The sequence below is a fragment of the Scatophagus argus genome, chromosome 18 (assembly GCF_020382885.2).
Source record: "Scatophagus argus isolate fScaArg1 chromosome 18, fScaArg1.pri, whole genome shotgun sequence".
Taxonomy (NCBI): domain Eukaryota; kingdom Metazoa; phylum Chordata; class Actinopteri; family Scatophagidae; genus Scatophagus; species Scatophagus argus.
In genome coordinates, this window is record NC_058510.1 from 2,981,611 (window position 1) to 2,998,812 (window position 17,202).

Below are 17,202 nucleotides of genomic sequence, written 5' to 3' on the forward strand. Positions count from 1 at the left end.
TCACCATCAGCAGAAGTGTTTATTTTGTCCACATCATCCACACCCTGTAACTTAGCCTTGTTCATTGCATGTTAGTTTACTGTCATTACAAGCAGTGTTAATGTGGTATAGTAATGTAAACACGATAAGATTTGAGTGTTACCACACAATAATGACCTACATTTCAGGTGCTCGTTTCCTGAACATTAAGACTAGAAAACACAGCAGTTTGTATATTATGTGGAAAAATCCATATTGAATAAAAATATTCGTCATCAAAAAGAATTAAAATCTCTAATATAAAATATATAAGCAAAATACATTCATGGGTTGGTCATTATAAAGCAAACCAAAAAGCATCTAAAACAATTCTGCCATTAGATTCTATATAAGCTTAGGTTTAGTATTCTCAGTCAATATGACATGCCCATTAGCATTCTCCTTTGAATTATTATGAAGACATTATTCCATTACAGCTTTAATAAACTGCTTCCATTTTTTAAGCAGAAAGAAGAACACATTTCTGCAGGAATGTGTGTTAATAAGTGTCTTCCCTCCAATACAGTCTAACACCCTGCAGAAACACTACTGTATCAAGCACCCAAAGTTTAACAAAATGTAGACTTGGCCATTCATCAAAAAGCAATAAATATGAAAAATAAGTTAGCTACAAACATTTCAAGTATCAAATCCCCTGGGTATTCACTGTTGGACATCACAACAGTGACACTGAACATCAAGCACTTCTCTCAAAGCTCAGGCAGCCATTTTTAAAAGGCCAGCCAGCGCGCCCCCCCACCCCCGCCTCGCAAAACTGAGCAAACAAAAACGACCTTCGTTCCTCCTTCTTTCAGGAAACACTGCTGGTAATTCTGGGCTCAACCTGAGCACATAAATTGTAGAAAAAACATTAAAGCCACAAATGTATCAGACTTAATGGTCTGTGCAGATGTTGTCTCTTTTTGGGATAGTATTCATGACATCCTCTGAGGCAATGATATTATTTCCTTTTCCCAACAGCAAGGTGTCTCTTGGTTACAGCCTCCAGCCTCCTCCTCTCAGCCTCTTCGGCTTTCCTCCTTTCTTCTTTTAGCTCCTTGTACCGCCACTTTGGAATCTGCAGCAGGTGCCGCCCTCCATCTTTGGCGCTGCTCTTCCTCCGGATCTTTTCTGGTTGGTAAGTGGGGGTGGGGGCCCTGGTCACCCTCACTTTGGGAATGCTGAACCCCGGCCTGACGCTGCTCCTCCTCAGCACCATGTGCATGGGCAGCAGGCTGGTTCTGCGCAGCTCCAGGGCTTCGTTATAAACCGCCATCCCCGGGCTGGAGCTCCTGCGCCGAGGCACCAGGCTCTGGGCCTGAAGGCTGGCCCGGCGGTCTGTTGCGTTCTTGACCACCAGTGTGATGCGAGAGTTCTGGAAGAGTTTGAGGTGGCTGTCCACCCTGTCAGGATTGATGGAGCGAAGCTCTTTGGCACGCTGCTGGCGAATGATCTCAGGAACTGCATGGCGCCGTTTGCCCACACTTGGAGGGCTGTCAGGACACACCTGAAACAAAATCCACAGTCTCTGATTGGCATTACAAGTTATAATAACAACACCATGTATATTAGACATTATACTGGATTTGTGGGTGCTTCATTCTGAAAAGGCAGCTCTCTGTCTCCCTTTTGTTTGCAGTATTTCAGCTGGTAATCTTGCATGAATAACCTGCTTATCAGATAAGACTGGTGTTAATTATATCCTTTAATAACTCTGAACAAATTCTATGAAAAAGCAGAGAATTTTTTGATAAAATGAAAGATAAATTAGTGCCAGATTTATCCTTTAATAGCATTATAACCATAAAGCTGTCATTACAGCAGTGATAGAGCAACTTCTTCCTTCTGCTTGACAGAAACAAAAGCAGGAGCAAAAGCACACAAATATTGACTGTTCAGTCAAACTTCAAGTCTGCCGAAGGCGATTTGCACATTGTACAAAAATATTTGGCTACAAGATGAGAAAATAAGCTCTGATATCTCCAACTATGCTGAGTATGTGTAGACACCGCAAGGAGTAATGCAGAGGACAGCAACTTTACAGACTTAAAAAAATCTTTCCTTATCACAAAGAGTAGTCATCTGCATCTGAATTGCTTCACTTTATCTTGGCTTACATTTGTGAGGTCATTCAGTGGGGGACGCCTGGGTTGTGGTCAAGGTGTTCTTGGACCTTGTGGGACTAGTATTTAATGCTGACTGGAGCAGCTAGTGAAGAGTAAACGTGAACTAAAGCTTGGTCACTCACTGTGTGGCATGCCACAGCGATCAAAGGGCTCCTCATGGCAGTCGTGACAGAAACCATGTGATCAATGACACCTTCGTCCTCAGGGTTGGTGACATTCGCGATGTTGAACACCTGCCGCACCGTGTCAGACAGCCGCTTCAGGCAGCCGCGGGGCTCCTGGGCTTTGGCCACCAGGGACTTAAGTGGGGGCCACTCTAGACTGGGAGAGCAAATTTGACATTAATACACTGCACTCTGTGGGGTTTACTCTTCAACATCATAAAATAAGTCTCTCAAGGCTATTTCTGTGTTTTTATGTGGCTTAATGCACGTTTATTGTATTTTCTGTACTGAGGGAGTACAGTTGCCTCGTCCCGCAATGTACTCTTCTCCCTCTGTCATGAATCAATGGCCACTAACACTGACCCTCGTTTTATCTACCACACATCTTTTCACCTCCTGTGCATGTAAATCCCCTGCGGCAAAGAAAAAAATGCAGAGTAAAAGAGCTGAGTTGTCAGACCAGACCTGTCCAGAAATGATTATAAGGAGATGACCTGTGCCCAAAAATGCTACAAATTCTAGTCAGAATTATTTATTTTCTACAAAGCCGGCTGGCAGGGATAGACAGTCTTCATAATCGGTTGTGGAATTGTTCAAGGGATGAGCTAGTGAAAAGAACTTGTAAAATAACTCAGTACCTTGAGGCAAAGCATTGCATCATCACCACATATGTTTCTGTAGCATAACTGTGTAACATAAACTAGTCTGTAATGTTTTCTCTATACATGAAATTCCATCTGCCTTCTATCTAATCCTTTAAATACTGCAGTGCAGTATTCAATTCTTCGAGACAGAGATACTGAGAAAACTCTGAGCTTACCTGTATGTGTCACTGTACTGATGGGGGCAGGGCCGCTCCGTCAGGCGTGACATTGCCCATACAGTTTCGTAACGGCCCGTAAATAAGGCCCACTCCCTCGCGGTCAAGTTGCGGCCAAAGTCACGGGCATTCAGGGAAGCTCCTGGTGGATGCCACAAAGAAGGTCAAAGATGTCAACATAAGGACACAGCAGAAGGTGGATGCATAAAGATGTGAGTTTAAAGATGAGGAGGATAAGTTAGAAAGAGTTGCAGTGAGTGAAGTGAATTAAAGATTTTGGTCTAGACCTGCTCTAATTGGAAAGTGTCATGAGATGACTTTTGCTGTGAATTGGCCCTGCATAAATAAACTGAATTGAACTGAAGTGAAAAGGAAAGCAAAGAAATGACTGAAGAGTTAAACATTTGTGTTGTGGCTCTAACTCTTGCAGAACCAGCTGATAGATAAGTGCAAATAGTAGCCAAAATAAACATGTTGAAAAGTTAATCTCAAGGAGTCATTTTATCGTTCAAATAAAATCCCAACAATGAAACCTGTTTTGATGATTTGGTATCAGAACTCTCCATTAGTTTCACAGTAAAAGGAGAATAATCGTCTAACAGCGGCGGTCTGGATCACAGCCAAAACTCATTCAAAGTGTCCATCTGTCCAACAGTTTTCTGAAAATCTGTTCACAGTTTTCTGCTGCCCTGATGCAGATACAGTAATGGCAAAATAAACATGTTTTGTAATCAGTGAGACATTTTTGGTTGTGTCTGCGTATGAAAATCCACACATTTCCTCCTTCCAGGTTGATGTAGAGGTTTTGCACCTCACCTGCCATCATGAGCGAGCGCACACATTCCACCCTGCCCTGCATGGCGGCTTTCATCAGAGCAGTGAAGCCATGGCAGTTTCTCCTCTCGATGTCCAGCCCGGCGTAGTAGTTGAGCAGGTAGTTTGTGATTGTTATGTGGCCTTTGAGAACAGAGAGACAGTCACAACATACACAGTAATCATGACGTTGGACTGGATGAAAGATGAGCTGCCCTTTTCATATTTCGGACGGGGAAAATCCACATCCATACGGCTGGTCCTTATTTGCTTTCACACACACTCGTCGCTTCTCTTTCAAAAAATACAACAAGTCTTTTTCATGCTCATCTGTGTGTGTTCATCTGTGTTAGCATTAGTGCCAAGCTGTGTGTGTGTGTGTATATGCATCTGTCCATGCATGTGCTCAACAGCACTGTGAACCAGCCTGTCAGTGTGTGTGTGTGTCTGCTGTGTCCTCTCGTGTGTGTTACCTGCTTGAGCGGCAGTGATGAGAGCTGTGTTCCCCTCGCTGTCCTGCCAGTTGACATCCAGATAGGGACACTGAGACAGCGCTATGACCACGTCCACGTAGCCTTGATAGCATGCAACCAGCAGCCCTATCTGAAGCAAAAAGTGACAGGGGAGGAGACAGGAGTTAAAAGACGAGGAGGAGGGAGAGGGAAGGTGGAATCAGCAAAAATGTTCCTGAAAAAGAAATTGCCAAAGGAGATAAAGTAAAACTGCAGTAAAGTGCTGACATGGGGAAAGTGGTGAAAAAAATGTGATCACGGCAGTGTCAGGAGGAATCCACAAGACCCGAGGATCTTCATGCATCTTTCAAAACTAATACCCCCAAATAAATATGACAACTTGACGACTGAAGCGTCTTGAAGTCGGCGGAAAAACTGGCAGCCTCTTTGTGTCTGATGTTCTGGTGTACCTTTGTGTTTATGTGCGCCTGTGTGTGTGTGTTCAAGCCTTTGAAGGGTGTGTGGACATATGTGTAAACGTTAGTCTGTGAGTCTTGGAGAAACTCCTGCAAAAAGTTGGGTGCTTTCTGGAAGGTGCACACCTCATCTGCCAAGACAAACAAGTTTAACCACAAGAGAGGGAGGAGGGACGGTGGGGATGGAGGAGGGGTCGGGGGTGCGAGCAGAACTCAGGAACATAGAGTTCTCACCTGACATACCGTATACACGCCGTGTTTACACATTTATATGAATTATTCAAGTCAGAAAGGAATGGCTTTGAGCACACGTGGATAAATGCCCATTTGGATTCTTTTCAAATTTGTCATTATGAGTATACGATGCAAGTAATGTGATGAGAAACACTTTTAAGGTAGGCCGTTGCATCTCTCCATCACTCACACGGCACAAAACTAAATAATACGAATGGGCTTTGCATCCGCAGGTTCACGAGCATAACTTCAGAAGCCGAAACTGTCGGAAAACCTGAATTTGCAACCAACTCAAACAAACAGCAAAGCGTTGTACATAAGGACCTGTTAATTGGCGAGCATTGAGAGACTCTACAGGGACTCTTCATTAGTGTGTTATTAAAGCCAGGTGTGCTGCAAAGGTCAACCAGTCAGACCTACTGCATGTTAAATCACGCATAAACAGAGCATGCATCGGCTGCAAAACAAATCTGTATTCCACTCCACGTACCTGCTGAGACTAACCGAGACGTAGTATAGTGTGTTCATTTTCAGCTTTAAAGGATTTCGCAATTAATGCTTGAGATTAAACCACCTTTGCTAAATTGAGGGCGAAAGTCAGCTGATTAAAACATTTGCAGAATCAGCTGTACCCTCCCAGCTGCTGTGAAAACTCACTGCAGAACAGACTGATGTATAAAACACCATCAAACTAAATTTGTGCATATCTAATACCACATGAGTATTAGTTCTGTGCCACAAAACAGACTTTGGAGAAATCAGTCCAAACTTCACTGGCAAAAGTTTTACAGTGCCATGTAAATTGTTACAGTTTGTACAAGTTTGACATTCCTCGAGTAGATTGATTTGTGAACTGGCTCCTGATGTTCTCTTCATGAGCCAACTCATAAAAACTATGTGTTACTTTGCACCTCTTGGCACGATGCGTTTTAAGTCCAAGTTCCCAAGCACACTGTGTTACTCCAGTATTTTATTCATTCAAACTCTGGTATGGACATGATCAAAAGTTCTGTCTCGCTGCAGTGAACAGACACAATGACTAAAGACTGGTACAGCGAGGGCCTGGAGGTTTATACAAAACTTGTGCCAACCTCCCCACTATCTGCCATCCACCCACACACACGATACTGACAGTTTGTGTGAAAGGATAAGAGTTATATGTGCATCTCCACATACATAACTCTAAAAAAATGTCACCACTCAAGTCCAAGTCAAACATGCAAAATGTTTACACTTTACTATATAAATCCTACCCTCTTATCCTCGATTTAACCAGCATGGAGACCATGTGAGCACAGTGTCACCTCAGCATGTGACGAATCAAAACAGACCCAAAACATATGTCAGGCTGGTAAATCCTAGAATTGCAGCTGTGTGAGTAGGATGGCCCCACCACTGCATTTATTTGTGTTAATCAGACTCAACACATAGTTTCGGATAAAGAAACAACAGCTAAGCTTTTGGCCCAGTTAAAACAGAGCGTTGCAGCCTTTACAGTACATGTGTGGCAGTTGTTTTCTCACCTTTTGGCTAAAACAAGCCAGGCAGTCAGCCAGCTGGAGATGTGCTCACATTAGACTTGTCAGTCCTGACAGTTTTAAGGGGAAAAGGTGCAGCGAGGTCTTGTGGAGTAAATGGTGGATTGTCTGAAGAAGTTCACTTACACTGGCACAGCTCCAGATAGCTCTGTCTCTGCACATGGAGAGCTTGTCTTTGTCTGTCTCTCGCTTTCTCAAACACACACACACACAAACACACACACACACATTGTTGGCAACCCTCCAGCCTCGCTATGATGTACTTTAGCAGCATGCCCTGCAGCACGTCTGGAGCAATCTCAGTCGTCTAACGATGTCCTATTTTCTCCGTGAACTTTTCTCACACACAGCATTTGACTTATCGTTTACAGCTTTCTCCCAGGCTCTGGCTCTCTACTCAGCTCATCCCGATCACACACGCAAGAATGTTTGTGACATCTACTGGGCTCTGAAGCACTTCATCAGTGGCTGCTGCGATTCTTGGTGACTGAAGAAGCTGAGACGAGAGCGCCAGTGAGTTGCAAGCACAAGCATACGACAGCAGAGGCAAACATGACTCAAGAAATGGAAATCATGTGCTACATATTATTATCCACTCAGCGGCTAACACTGAGGCTGAAGGGATAAAAATAACAACACTACCAGGTAACTCAGTGAGCCCGAAACAATCAGGAGAGAGAGGTACTGCCAGGGATGGACGATGAGTGTGTGTGTGTGTGAGACACAGTGACATGTATGGAGAGACTCTGAGCATGACTGAGGTTCAGATCGTCGTTTGCTGAGGGTTGTGTTTCTTGTGTGTAGGCCAAATGACATGCGCAGTACAGAAATTTCAAAGCTTTTCACAACTTGATGGTGATGGATGTCGACACATTTCCTCCCCTGACTGTGAATCTCCTCTGTTCCATTACACTGGACGGATTTTTACCCCTGGAGTTAACACACACATTTTCTTTTAAAATATAATAAGTAGTAAAAGTGAGGGTTGAACTCAAACCCAAATGCCCTGTAATGTGAAGTATGTGGCCTCCCGCTAAATGACAAGCCAGATGTGATACTACAGGAGAGTAGGATGCTATTTTATGTTTGTGCATGTATAGGGCCTATAAATGTGACATATGAGATGACAGGTTCAGCCTGAGCTCTTCCTGTTCAAATGGAGTCATATAGTAAACTATTTCTTTGTGCCAAATAGATAACAGTCAAACTACATCATCAGTCAGTACCAAGAAGACAAGCCGACTGAAGCACATCAGTATCAGAGGTGCAGTCACCGCATGAAAACAAATAAAATATACATTTTGTTTTCACAAGGACAATTTTGACTAAATAAGTACACGTGACACAAAGCAGTATGGCTGAAATAGCAAAAATGCATTTTAACTTCAGCTGAACTTTAACTAAAGCTTGCATTTGCAATCAAGGTTAGTGAGTTCTGATGCACTTCGATACGCAAACACACACAAAAAGTAATTACAGTCAACTTATTATTAGCCCATACAGACACATATACACAGACAAACAGACAAAGACAAACACACACACACACACACAAAGTAATCTGGGGAAGATCCAGAGCTAGGAATAGAAAGGCTTAGCCGTATCAGTCAGCAACAGAGCGATAGAGTGGTGGAGGGAGAGAGACGGAGCTCAGTGTCGTCACTTAATGTGAGAATGCTATAACAACCGGCTTCAACCACGATGACACAATATCCAACGTAACCCTAAAAATCCCTTGTACACTTTGAATAAATTCGGGTTTCCCAGCTTGCTGTTCAACTGTGTTATTAATAACATCTTAATCAAAACACATAAAGCAGACCTGAGTGCACGTTTGTGCTCGTAGCAGATTGACTGCAGCTGCTACTCAGATGAAAGACAATGCAGGATATTCAACTTCACAGATACTGTAACTAACTTGTAACCAATTATCACTTTACAGTTTTTGCTTAGAATAGGTTTTAAAATTGCTGCAAATAATCAGCTTCATCATGTACACAAAAAACAACTAGAATCTTCCCAAACAAGCAGAAACCTGTTTAATCTCCCCCACAATCTCTGGTGTTGGCCTTCAACTGCAATCTTACTCCTGCAAATCATAACCTGCATCTCTGCAGCCTGCATAAACCAAAACATCACTTTTGTATTTTACAGTAAACCAAGAACACAAACACACACACACACACACACACAGGCCATCACAGACACTATTGTACTGGGTCATGTTTCTCTCAACAGGCTCCCTGTTAACCGTCTTTCTGTCTGCATCTGAGCGTGCATGTGGCTGCGTCAAATCAAATGTGTATGACCGTCACTTTGATTTTTCCACTCGTCTATACTTGCTAGGAGCATCACTGCTACCATCTGTAGAGGCCAGTTTCTGCCTCTCTCCCTGACTGTGCCTCATTTAGTCTGCCCGCCGTTCGGCCCAGTGGTCGATCTGCGTGTTGGTCAGCTGAGCTTTCTGCCTGTCTGACACTCTGATGTTAACTGGTGCCTGCAAAATACTGTATGTGTCCTTGTTCTTCACCTGATTTCACCCTATTTGGAAAATTTGATCATCTTGTAGAGGAGTGAGAGAGTGTGTGTGTGCGTGTGTGTATGAGAGATAGAAAACAAATGAGCACGATGGCCTCATTTACGGTGATTGGATTCTGTGTGTGTGTGTGTGTGTGTGTTTTCATGTCCTAAACAGGGTCAGAGATGCCTGAGGACATTGATATATTAATGTGATACAAACACACACACACACACACACATATCTCTGAATAGTCAACATTCAGAAGAGATGGCCCTGATGTTTATTGACTTGCATTCATTTTTCTACTTTTTGCACAAAGCTAATAGTTTGCTGAAATCTCATCTAGCACCTCAGTCACAGTCACTACACTGACAATGCAGAGGTCTTGACACTGACAACAGAAATAATCACTAATTACATACAATAATTACATACACAAACTTGAATGTGGCCGACATGATGGCTTGCATGTTCGGCACTGACACTGTGTTTGAATTACACGTGGCCTGTCCCTCCTCGTCTTCTGAGGGTACACGGGATGGCAACGTTTGATTTAATTGCCTTTCAAAGGCCCAGCTGTGACTGGATTATTACACCAACTTTTCATAATAATAATGATAATGATAATGATAATGATTTAATAATGATTGCTTAAGTTTCATTTTGAAAGTTCTGATTTTTCCTGTTATGTCACAGCAGTTCCTTTATACCAAATGTGGCTTCAGGCTATTGGACTTGTTTTTCCATCCTCTCTACGTCTTATCCTTTAGCCATCTATTTTGTCTACGCGAGGGATTGCTGGATTAACTTTTTATCATGAAACCTCTTTCTTGACCGTATTAATGTGATGTAATTGATTCCGGCCTTGTGCTGTGCCCCATGGTACCAAACTCTACCTTTTCTGCTTGCCACAACATGTCAAACTGCACATATCTCGTATCTCATGGTACCCACATGCTTTAATAACTGATACAACGCTCTGTGCAGTAGGTAGTGAATGTACTAACTGGGCTACCATTAATCACAGGCTCAGGGCTAATCTCCTGTGTTGGCAGATATTCACCTTGCTGTACAACCTTTATGCAAAACTACTGGGCTGACCCCAACATCTGACCTCAGAAAACAGGCAACACATTCTTATCTGTGCACTGGGCAAATGTGGGCTCTTTTCTGCACTTTTAGAGTCTATTTAGCTCTTCAGCACAGTCTGCTAAATATTTACAAAGCCATCTTTTTGGTCCCACCTGTTTAATCCACTTTAAGTACAAAAGAGACATATATATTTATTATTTATTTGAATTAGTTCCTACATGAAGCTGCTCACAATAAGATCTGTGAATCATCTTAAGTAAAGTCATGATTTCTGGAAAGAAACATTACTGCTTTTCAAGTGCGTTTTTTTGGTTCTTTTTAGCATCACAAGTGAAGTGCCATCTTGTCCCATTATATTCATGAAAAGACGGACGTCTCTACCGCCGATATCTCCCAAACTCAGCAACTCACACCAAAACAGTCCAGACGGATAAAAAAATTTCACTACAGGTAAAGACGATGAAAAATAAGTATTTTTGATGTGTCCCTTTAACAACTCTACTGACATGAACTGCTGGTGAGACAAAGGGAAAATGTCCAAGCCTGTTGTGTAACACTCCTCTTTGTCTTGCACACCACATTATCAAGCTGTGTGCTATAATTAGGATGTTGACATCTGTGTTCAAATGCTGAACACACAAACACACACTAACTAACTAGCTTAACAGATTCATGTAATCGTGTGTTTCCAAGAAATGGCTTGCCTAACCTGTATTGTGTCTGGGTATGTGCACGAGGTCAGGTGGAATAGCAAAGCAAATGCAAATGAATTATCACACATCCTGATTATCGATACAAACCACTGACTGCATGTACAGATCAATGACATGACATGAGACATGAGAGCTTCCCAGAGGTGAAGCCAAAACAAAACATCCCCCCCCCGGTGGCTGGCTGCAGTACAGCTCGTAAGCCCCTTCATGTTAGCCAATGGGACATGGGCCAAATTAAAATTTCAAAGTACATGTTCACTAGTTTTTCCCCAGAGATGGTTTTCGTTATTTTAGGCAGTTCTTATCACACTGATGTATGTTCAAGTCTTCATTTTTCTGATCAGTTTGGCTTTACTATAAAAAGGGGGTGAAACATGCTCCTGACTGGGTCAGGTGGGTGTATGGGCAGGAACGTGCAACTATGCAACTCCACAGCCTGATCACTACTGCACAGACTCTGGCTCCACATGATGTCATCAGAACAAGACAGCAAACTTTAAACTGCAAACTGTTTGTTTTTCACACACACAATCATACAATGCAGGTGTGTGTTTTCACCTTTGGTAAAATCTACTGCTGTGTTTCTACTCTTCCTCCCCATGAAGCAAGGAGTGAGAGGTGGTGAGAGATATATGGACCAGTGAAAGAGTAGAAGAGACACAGACAGATGGGAGTAGCCTGGAGGTTAGAGACACATATCTGTGACATCAGCTCAGTACTATGAGAACTCAGCTGAGAAGGATGTAAAATAATAAAACATATCTCTCTCTTAGCAAATACAAGTTAGTTGCCTGTGATCAAGGCACTGCCCCCCAAGTGTCTCTACTGGAGCACTTTGCCAGCGGTAGAAACATTTACAGTATGTGCGGGTATAACAGTTTTCTGACAGTAAGAAAAAGGTGCTTTGCCAGCTCCTGTTGGGATAAAATGGGAGAACTTAAAACAACAGTACATAAAAAGCACGTGATTCCTGTTCAGCATAGGGCCTGTTGCCAATTCAATTACTATTTGTCAAATGTCCAGATGAATGAAAAGTAATCCATTGTTCTGTCATTATGGATTCATCTCTTTGCTCTGGGCTGCAGTTCTTTGGCAGGAGTGAAGTGATACACAAGGCATAACGGCATGCACACCCTGCCCGCACTGCAGATAACACTCCTAATGAGCAGGAACACGTCTGAGAAATTAATAATAAATTAGCTTCAGTGAAAAATTTACACTTTTTCCTATAATTTAAAGTCAGAAAACTGAATCTGTAAATAATCAGCCAACAGGCACTGCTACTTAGCTATTGTGGAATCCATGTTAAAATGCATGTTGGGTCATTAGCATGACTGCTCTCAGAGACAGTAACGCCATCATCTCATTGGTGGAAAATGTGTTTACCCACGGCCTCCCACAGAGCCAATCCAAATCTGGAAATACAATAAATGTAGTCACATGTACGCTCACATATGAATGCACCTGGATTGTGGACGGTGTGTTCTGCTAACTGAGAGAGACTTTTGTGTCTTTATAAAGGCTGAGGTTCCTCACACCGACCTGTTAGAATACCAGTATGATATTAAATAATGATCTCAGGATAAAACTGTTGGCTCATCATGAAAATAAAGCTACAGCAAGAATGATGCAAAGATTTAAAATGTGGCATTTTCAAGTGAACTGGTGAGAAAAAGTCCATTCAACTCACATGTACCTTTCAATCAATACCACACAAAGATTTGTTAATTAATTGATTCGTGTAATTCATGTAAGAACTTAAGTTCCGCACTGTGCCAAGCTCAGGCACCTCAGCAGCCACCAAATCTGTGAAATGTGAGACTTCTGAACAGAACCTGTTGCACAGAGAGACAGGAGGCTGATCATCACTGTCTGAGGATGGACTTCAGATTTCGTATTAATACACAGAAAATCAAGAATTAACAAAACGTGTTATTAAATTATGTAGGCTAACTAATATCTCTTGTGCTCTGTAATTCAACACAGCCTTGTCCTCCACCATCTGCTATGAGAGACGGTGACAAAGAGGACTCAAAGAAGGCCTTTCAGCTACTTGTAAGAAGTTACTCAGAGTGGTCCTGTTGTGTGCTCCATACCCTGTTATTCCTGTCCTTCTCCTTGACCTCCTCCTCCTTCACTCCATGCCGTATCATTAATCGGACGATAGTCGCGTTGTTGGTGCAGCACGCCTGGAAAAAAGACAGCGGCTGCGGGCTTTCCGGGGACGGCGTGCGCTCCGAGTCCGCGAACACATCATCCGGCGGGTAGAAGGAGTCGTCCGACGTGATGCTCCGACAATCTTCCAAGTCCTCGAAGTCAACTTCTTCGAATTCCTCATCGTCTTCCTCCCCGTCGCCGTCGTCTTCATCGTCCTCATCGCAGGAGCTCAGGTAGTCCTCGTCAGAGTTGGACGGCGGCTCCACGGCTAAGGTCGGGTAAACTTGGGTGATGTTGCCCCCGACTTTTTGCTGCTGTTGGAGCTGTTTGAGCCGGACAGACGAAGCGCCTCCTCCATCTCTGTCGTCTGTGATCAGCACCATCTAACCCCCGAGCCTTGGGCACTGTCCCCGGGGCAGAGTGCAGCCTGGAACGCGGGGCGCGGGCATGGGACTGGCTGTCTCTCCGGACAAGAGCGGAACCAAACTACTCCACCTCCAAAAAAGTCACTTACACCTCCAACTAGCGCTTAAATTAATGAAACTCTTCGAGCTGTGGTAGGTCACCTACCATTCAAGCATATTAGGCGTGCAGTTACCCGCCAGTCACCTCCGGAGAGTTGTTGAAACTGCGCCCATCTGCGCCGTGAACGTCCCACGAAGTGCGCCCTCAAAGCGAAACCACGTTGTAGCTGCAGTTACCCGGATCCGGAGCACAACAATGGAAATACGACAGTTAGTTACAAAGAGAAAGTGGAAGCAGAAAGTAAAACTGCTGCATGTAGGACGGAGAGAGACAGCAGGCTGTTAACCTACAGTCGCCTAATCCGATTAGATGGGACTAGGATCTCCCTCCCTCTCTCTCTGTCTATCGTACTGTGTGTGTGTGTGTGTGTGTGTGTGTGTGCTGACAAGAGATTAATTCAACTCTCAGCTACTACTCGTGAAACATGGATGTTCTAAGAATATTCACGCACGGCTCGCCTGTACGTTTGCAGTTCAGTTTAAAATACACACTTTCTCTGCATCCTACAGACCTTTAAGTAAGATGAGAGAAGAAAGTCTTACGTGTGACTTCCTCCCTATTGCTTTCACGCAACAAACACTGCAAAAGTCACACTTCTGTATGCTCGTTGTCTGTCATGATATGTTGGGCAAATAGTTTCTGTGGCTTTCATGTGATATTCAAATAAATAAATAAACAAGAACCTGATGCTCCACTCCTTTTAGAAACCCCCCTCCATGACTACTGATATGTGGTACTTTACATCTGATTCATAAAGCTTGGGGAAAACCAGCTCTGAAGTTCCACCTTACGGTGAGTCATTTGATTTGAGAATCAATAAGCTGTTGTTTTACTGTAAACCAAAAGGGATTCAAACAGTTAAAAACTAAAGAGAGACAGATGAAGCAGGTAAAGTTATGAAAGTGAGTCTGACATGCCGATTACGTTTCCCCTGATTGTATTAAGATCATATTTTGACTGGGAGATTTTACACCCAGCCTCAGTGTGTTGTGTTCAGCAGAATCTCGTTTTCTTGGCCTCCAGCCTGCTGAGATGATCGACACGTAGACTGGCCTCTGTTACTGTGGAGAGAGTTGGACTTGTGTTCATGCGTGTGTGTAACCAGTTTCAAATTCATACTAATCTGTAGGAAAGGAATTTTTTTTTTTTTTTTAGTTTAGAAGAAAAAGAACAACAGCAGGGGCTTCACCACAGAGAGTGAGCAAAACCGTGACCGAAACAATGTGTAAAAAATAACTTTGGTGGCCAAACAGTAACCCCAGAACAGGGAAGTAAAACTGTAAGGTGTCAAGATTGTACTGGAATAAAAGACTTTCAAAGTAATGCATGGAATATAAATTCATTATCAAACAGTTGGTGTCATTACAATTAGATATCATGTTCATATTGATCCTTTTCTCGATGTGCTGGGCTGCTTTGGGCTTCACCCGTGAATGTGGAGGACCTTGCTATTACATGATAAAGCAGAACCAAGAGGTTACACCAACACACAGTACACATTTGACCTCTGCATCCTGTTTTGATGTTAAAATATCTTTTACATAAGTAGCTGTTTTCATCATGCACTAAAAGTTAGCACCACAAACAGGCTAAAGTGAGAAGAGATTAGAATAATTTGCTGTTTCCGGATGTACGTGGTGTCCGCCTGCGTACAGAACCTGTACATCCTGTTAATGACACAACCAGATTTATAGACATGATCCATTTTTCTCTCAACAATTAATAACAGCAGTTCACTGACATCACCTGCTGTGGAAAAAACGAGTGCATAACAGTCCCAGTGTGGACCCATTACTGTTCTACCTTCATCTACCCCCAGCTGAGAGCTCTGCTGTGCTCTCCTGTGGCTCCTCCATCTCTATGGCATCAGGCTGCTGCTGCTGCTGCTGCTGCATGGCTGACAGTCGGCGGAGGAACTTCCAGAGATAAAAATCTGTGAAAAGTTTCACTGTCTGCTCAGGCCACAGACGCAATCACCAGAGAATAACAGCGTTATACTGTTCATGTTTGGTTAGAATTTGTGTTAGGTGAAATGTCTGTGGTGAAGGTTTGGGTGCGAGCAAAGATTGTTGGCATGTTATTGTTTTCAGATAACAACCTATAGAAATGAAATCCAAATTTTAAAAGTGACCTCCGGCCCAGAAACATCCAGGGACCCCAACTGTAAGGCCAAGAGACTAAAGATATTTGAAAACTTCATCAATAATCAGTAGTTTAACATCATTATAATAACTGAACTGGAAAGTAGTTGGTAGGCACATCATCTTCTCTTCTCATCTGTTTCCCCTTAAACGTTTCCTGATATTCGCTCTATTCTCATTGATATAAATGTGACACACAAACTAGTAAAAATGCAACTCAAGAAAACCACAAAATGTCCATAAAACTGAAACCACACCTCTCTGACATAATATGTCGTATCTGACAGCATTACTCTTAGCTAACTGGACCAAACAAACTGCCAACTTAGTGTATTTAAAAATGGCCAACATACGTTGTAAGTATTTATTTTATCAGTATATGTTTGGAAAACCTGATGCATTTTATTGGAATAAAAATGAAGTCTTTCAGCTGCTCACATTATATTGCTTTATGACATCTTCTGTAATCACAGTTGTGTTGCATTCCAGTTTTATCCTCTGATGCACCAGGCAGCAGTTCCAGGCTTCAGTCGGACAAAGCTGTCATAAAGGCAGCAGTTTGCTGCCAGTAAAAAGGAACTTAGCTAATATTAGATGTAAGTTTAAGCTTACATGTATTAGATGTAAACTGGTGACTAATTAGAGTCAATTAAACTGCAGAAGAAATACTTCCATATTGTAAATTCTAATAATAATAGAATACTAATAAAAATCAGCTTTTAAAAAAAGCTAAGCCATGTTTGTCTTTGACATTAATTGATATCATTCTCTCTGGTCAGTTTTTGTTTTCTACTTGCTCTTCTTTCACATTATTTTTGGACAAACGTTATGTTTGGACAGCTGTGTTATGACTTCCAATAAACCATTAATGCTCACAATGGTTTAGATTTGGTCCCAGGTCCACTTCCCAGTAATGCAGAATACTGCAGTATTGTAGAGTTCAGTGGTACGAACTCACAGTCATGCACACGCCTTCTGTGCACAACACTTAAAATACTATCACTTGTAGAGTCAATTGCATTAACTCAACATGGGCTCAGAAGAAAAATCTAAATCTGCAGACAGATAATCACAGTATGTGTGTGTGTGTGTGTGTGTGTGTGTGTGTGTGTGTGTGTGTGATGTAAAAGGTGAGGTTTATACTGGGTCACTGATCCTTTTAAACACTGATACTTAGCAAGAGACACTCCAAAGCTCAGACTGCCTCTTTCTTTCATGCCATTTGTTTAAACATTTGTAGCCATTTGCTCATTCTTTTGTAGGAGTCAAGTGTTGAGAAACCTAAAATATTAGTTCAAACTGTTTGAAAGGTTAGCACAGTATTCTTAAGGCTACAACACCTGGCAACAGTCTTGCTTCATGTGTGAAGAGGGAGGAGTGAGAGGGTGCACACACTGCTCACTTTCTCAGCC

General features: G+C 42.6%; 1 protein-coding gene across 1 annotated transcript; it reads right to left on the reverse strand.

Annotated features, from left to right (window-relative positions):
• On the reverse strand, positions 1-14,436 carry ankrd33ba (ankyrin repeat domain 33ba). The gene is made up of 6 exons (XM_046371707.1): positions 13,064-14,436; positions 4,415-4,544; positions 3,945-4,085; positions 3,129-3,270; positions 2,267-2,465; positions 1-1,525 (listed from the first exon to the last, which is right to left on the reverse strand). The coding sequence occupies exons 1-6, from the start codon at positions 13,505-13,507 to the stop codon at positions 980-982; spliced, it is 1,602 nt and encodes a 533-aa protein (XP_046227663.1). The 5' UTR covers positions 13,508-14,436; the 3' UTR covers positions 1-979.
• Positions 14,437-17,202: the final 2,766 nt, after the last annotated feature.

What these genes read in the sequence shown, in the direction of transcription:
- ankrd33ba (XM_046371707.1), bottom strand. Translation starts at nt 13,507, where the DNA reads ATGGTGCTGATCACAGACGACAGAGATGGAGGAGGCGCTTCGTCTGTC. An exon ending in CATCACTGCCGCTCAAGCAG is followed by an intron (nt 4,086 to 4,414) that starts GTAACACACACG and finishes CTGTTCTCAAAG; the next exon opens with GCCACATAACAATCACAAAC. An exon ending in TCGCTGTGGCATGCCACACA is followed by an intron (nt 1,526 to 2,266) that starts GTGAGTGACCAA and finishes ATTTTGTTTCAG; the next exon opens with GTGTGTCCTGACAGCCCTCC.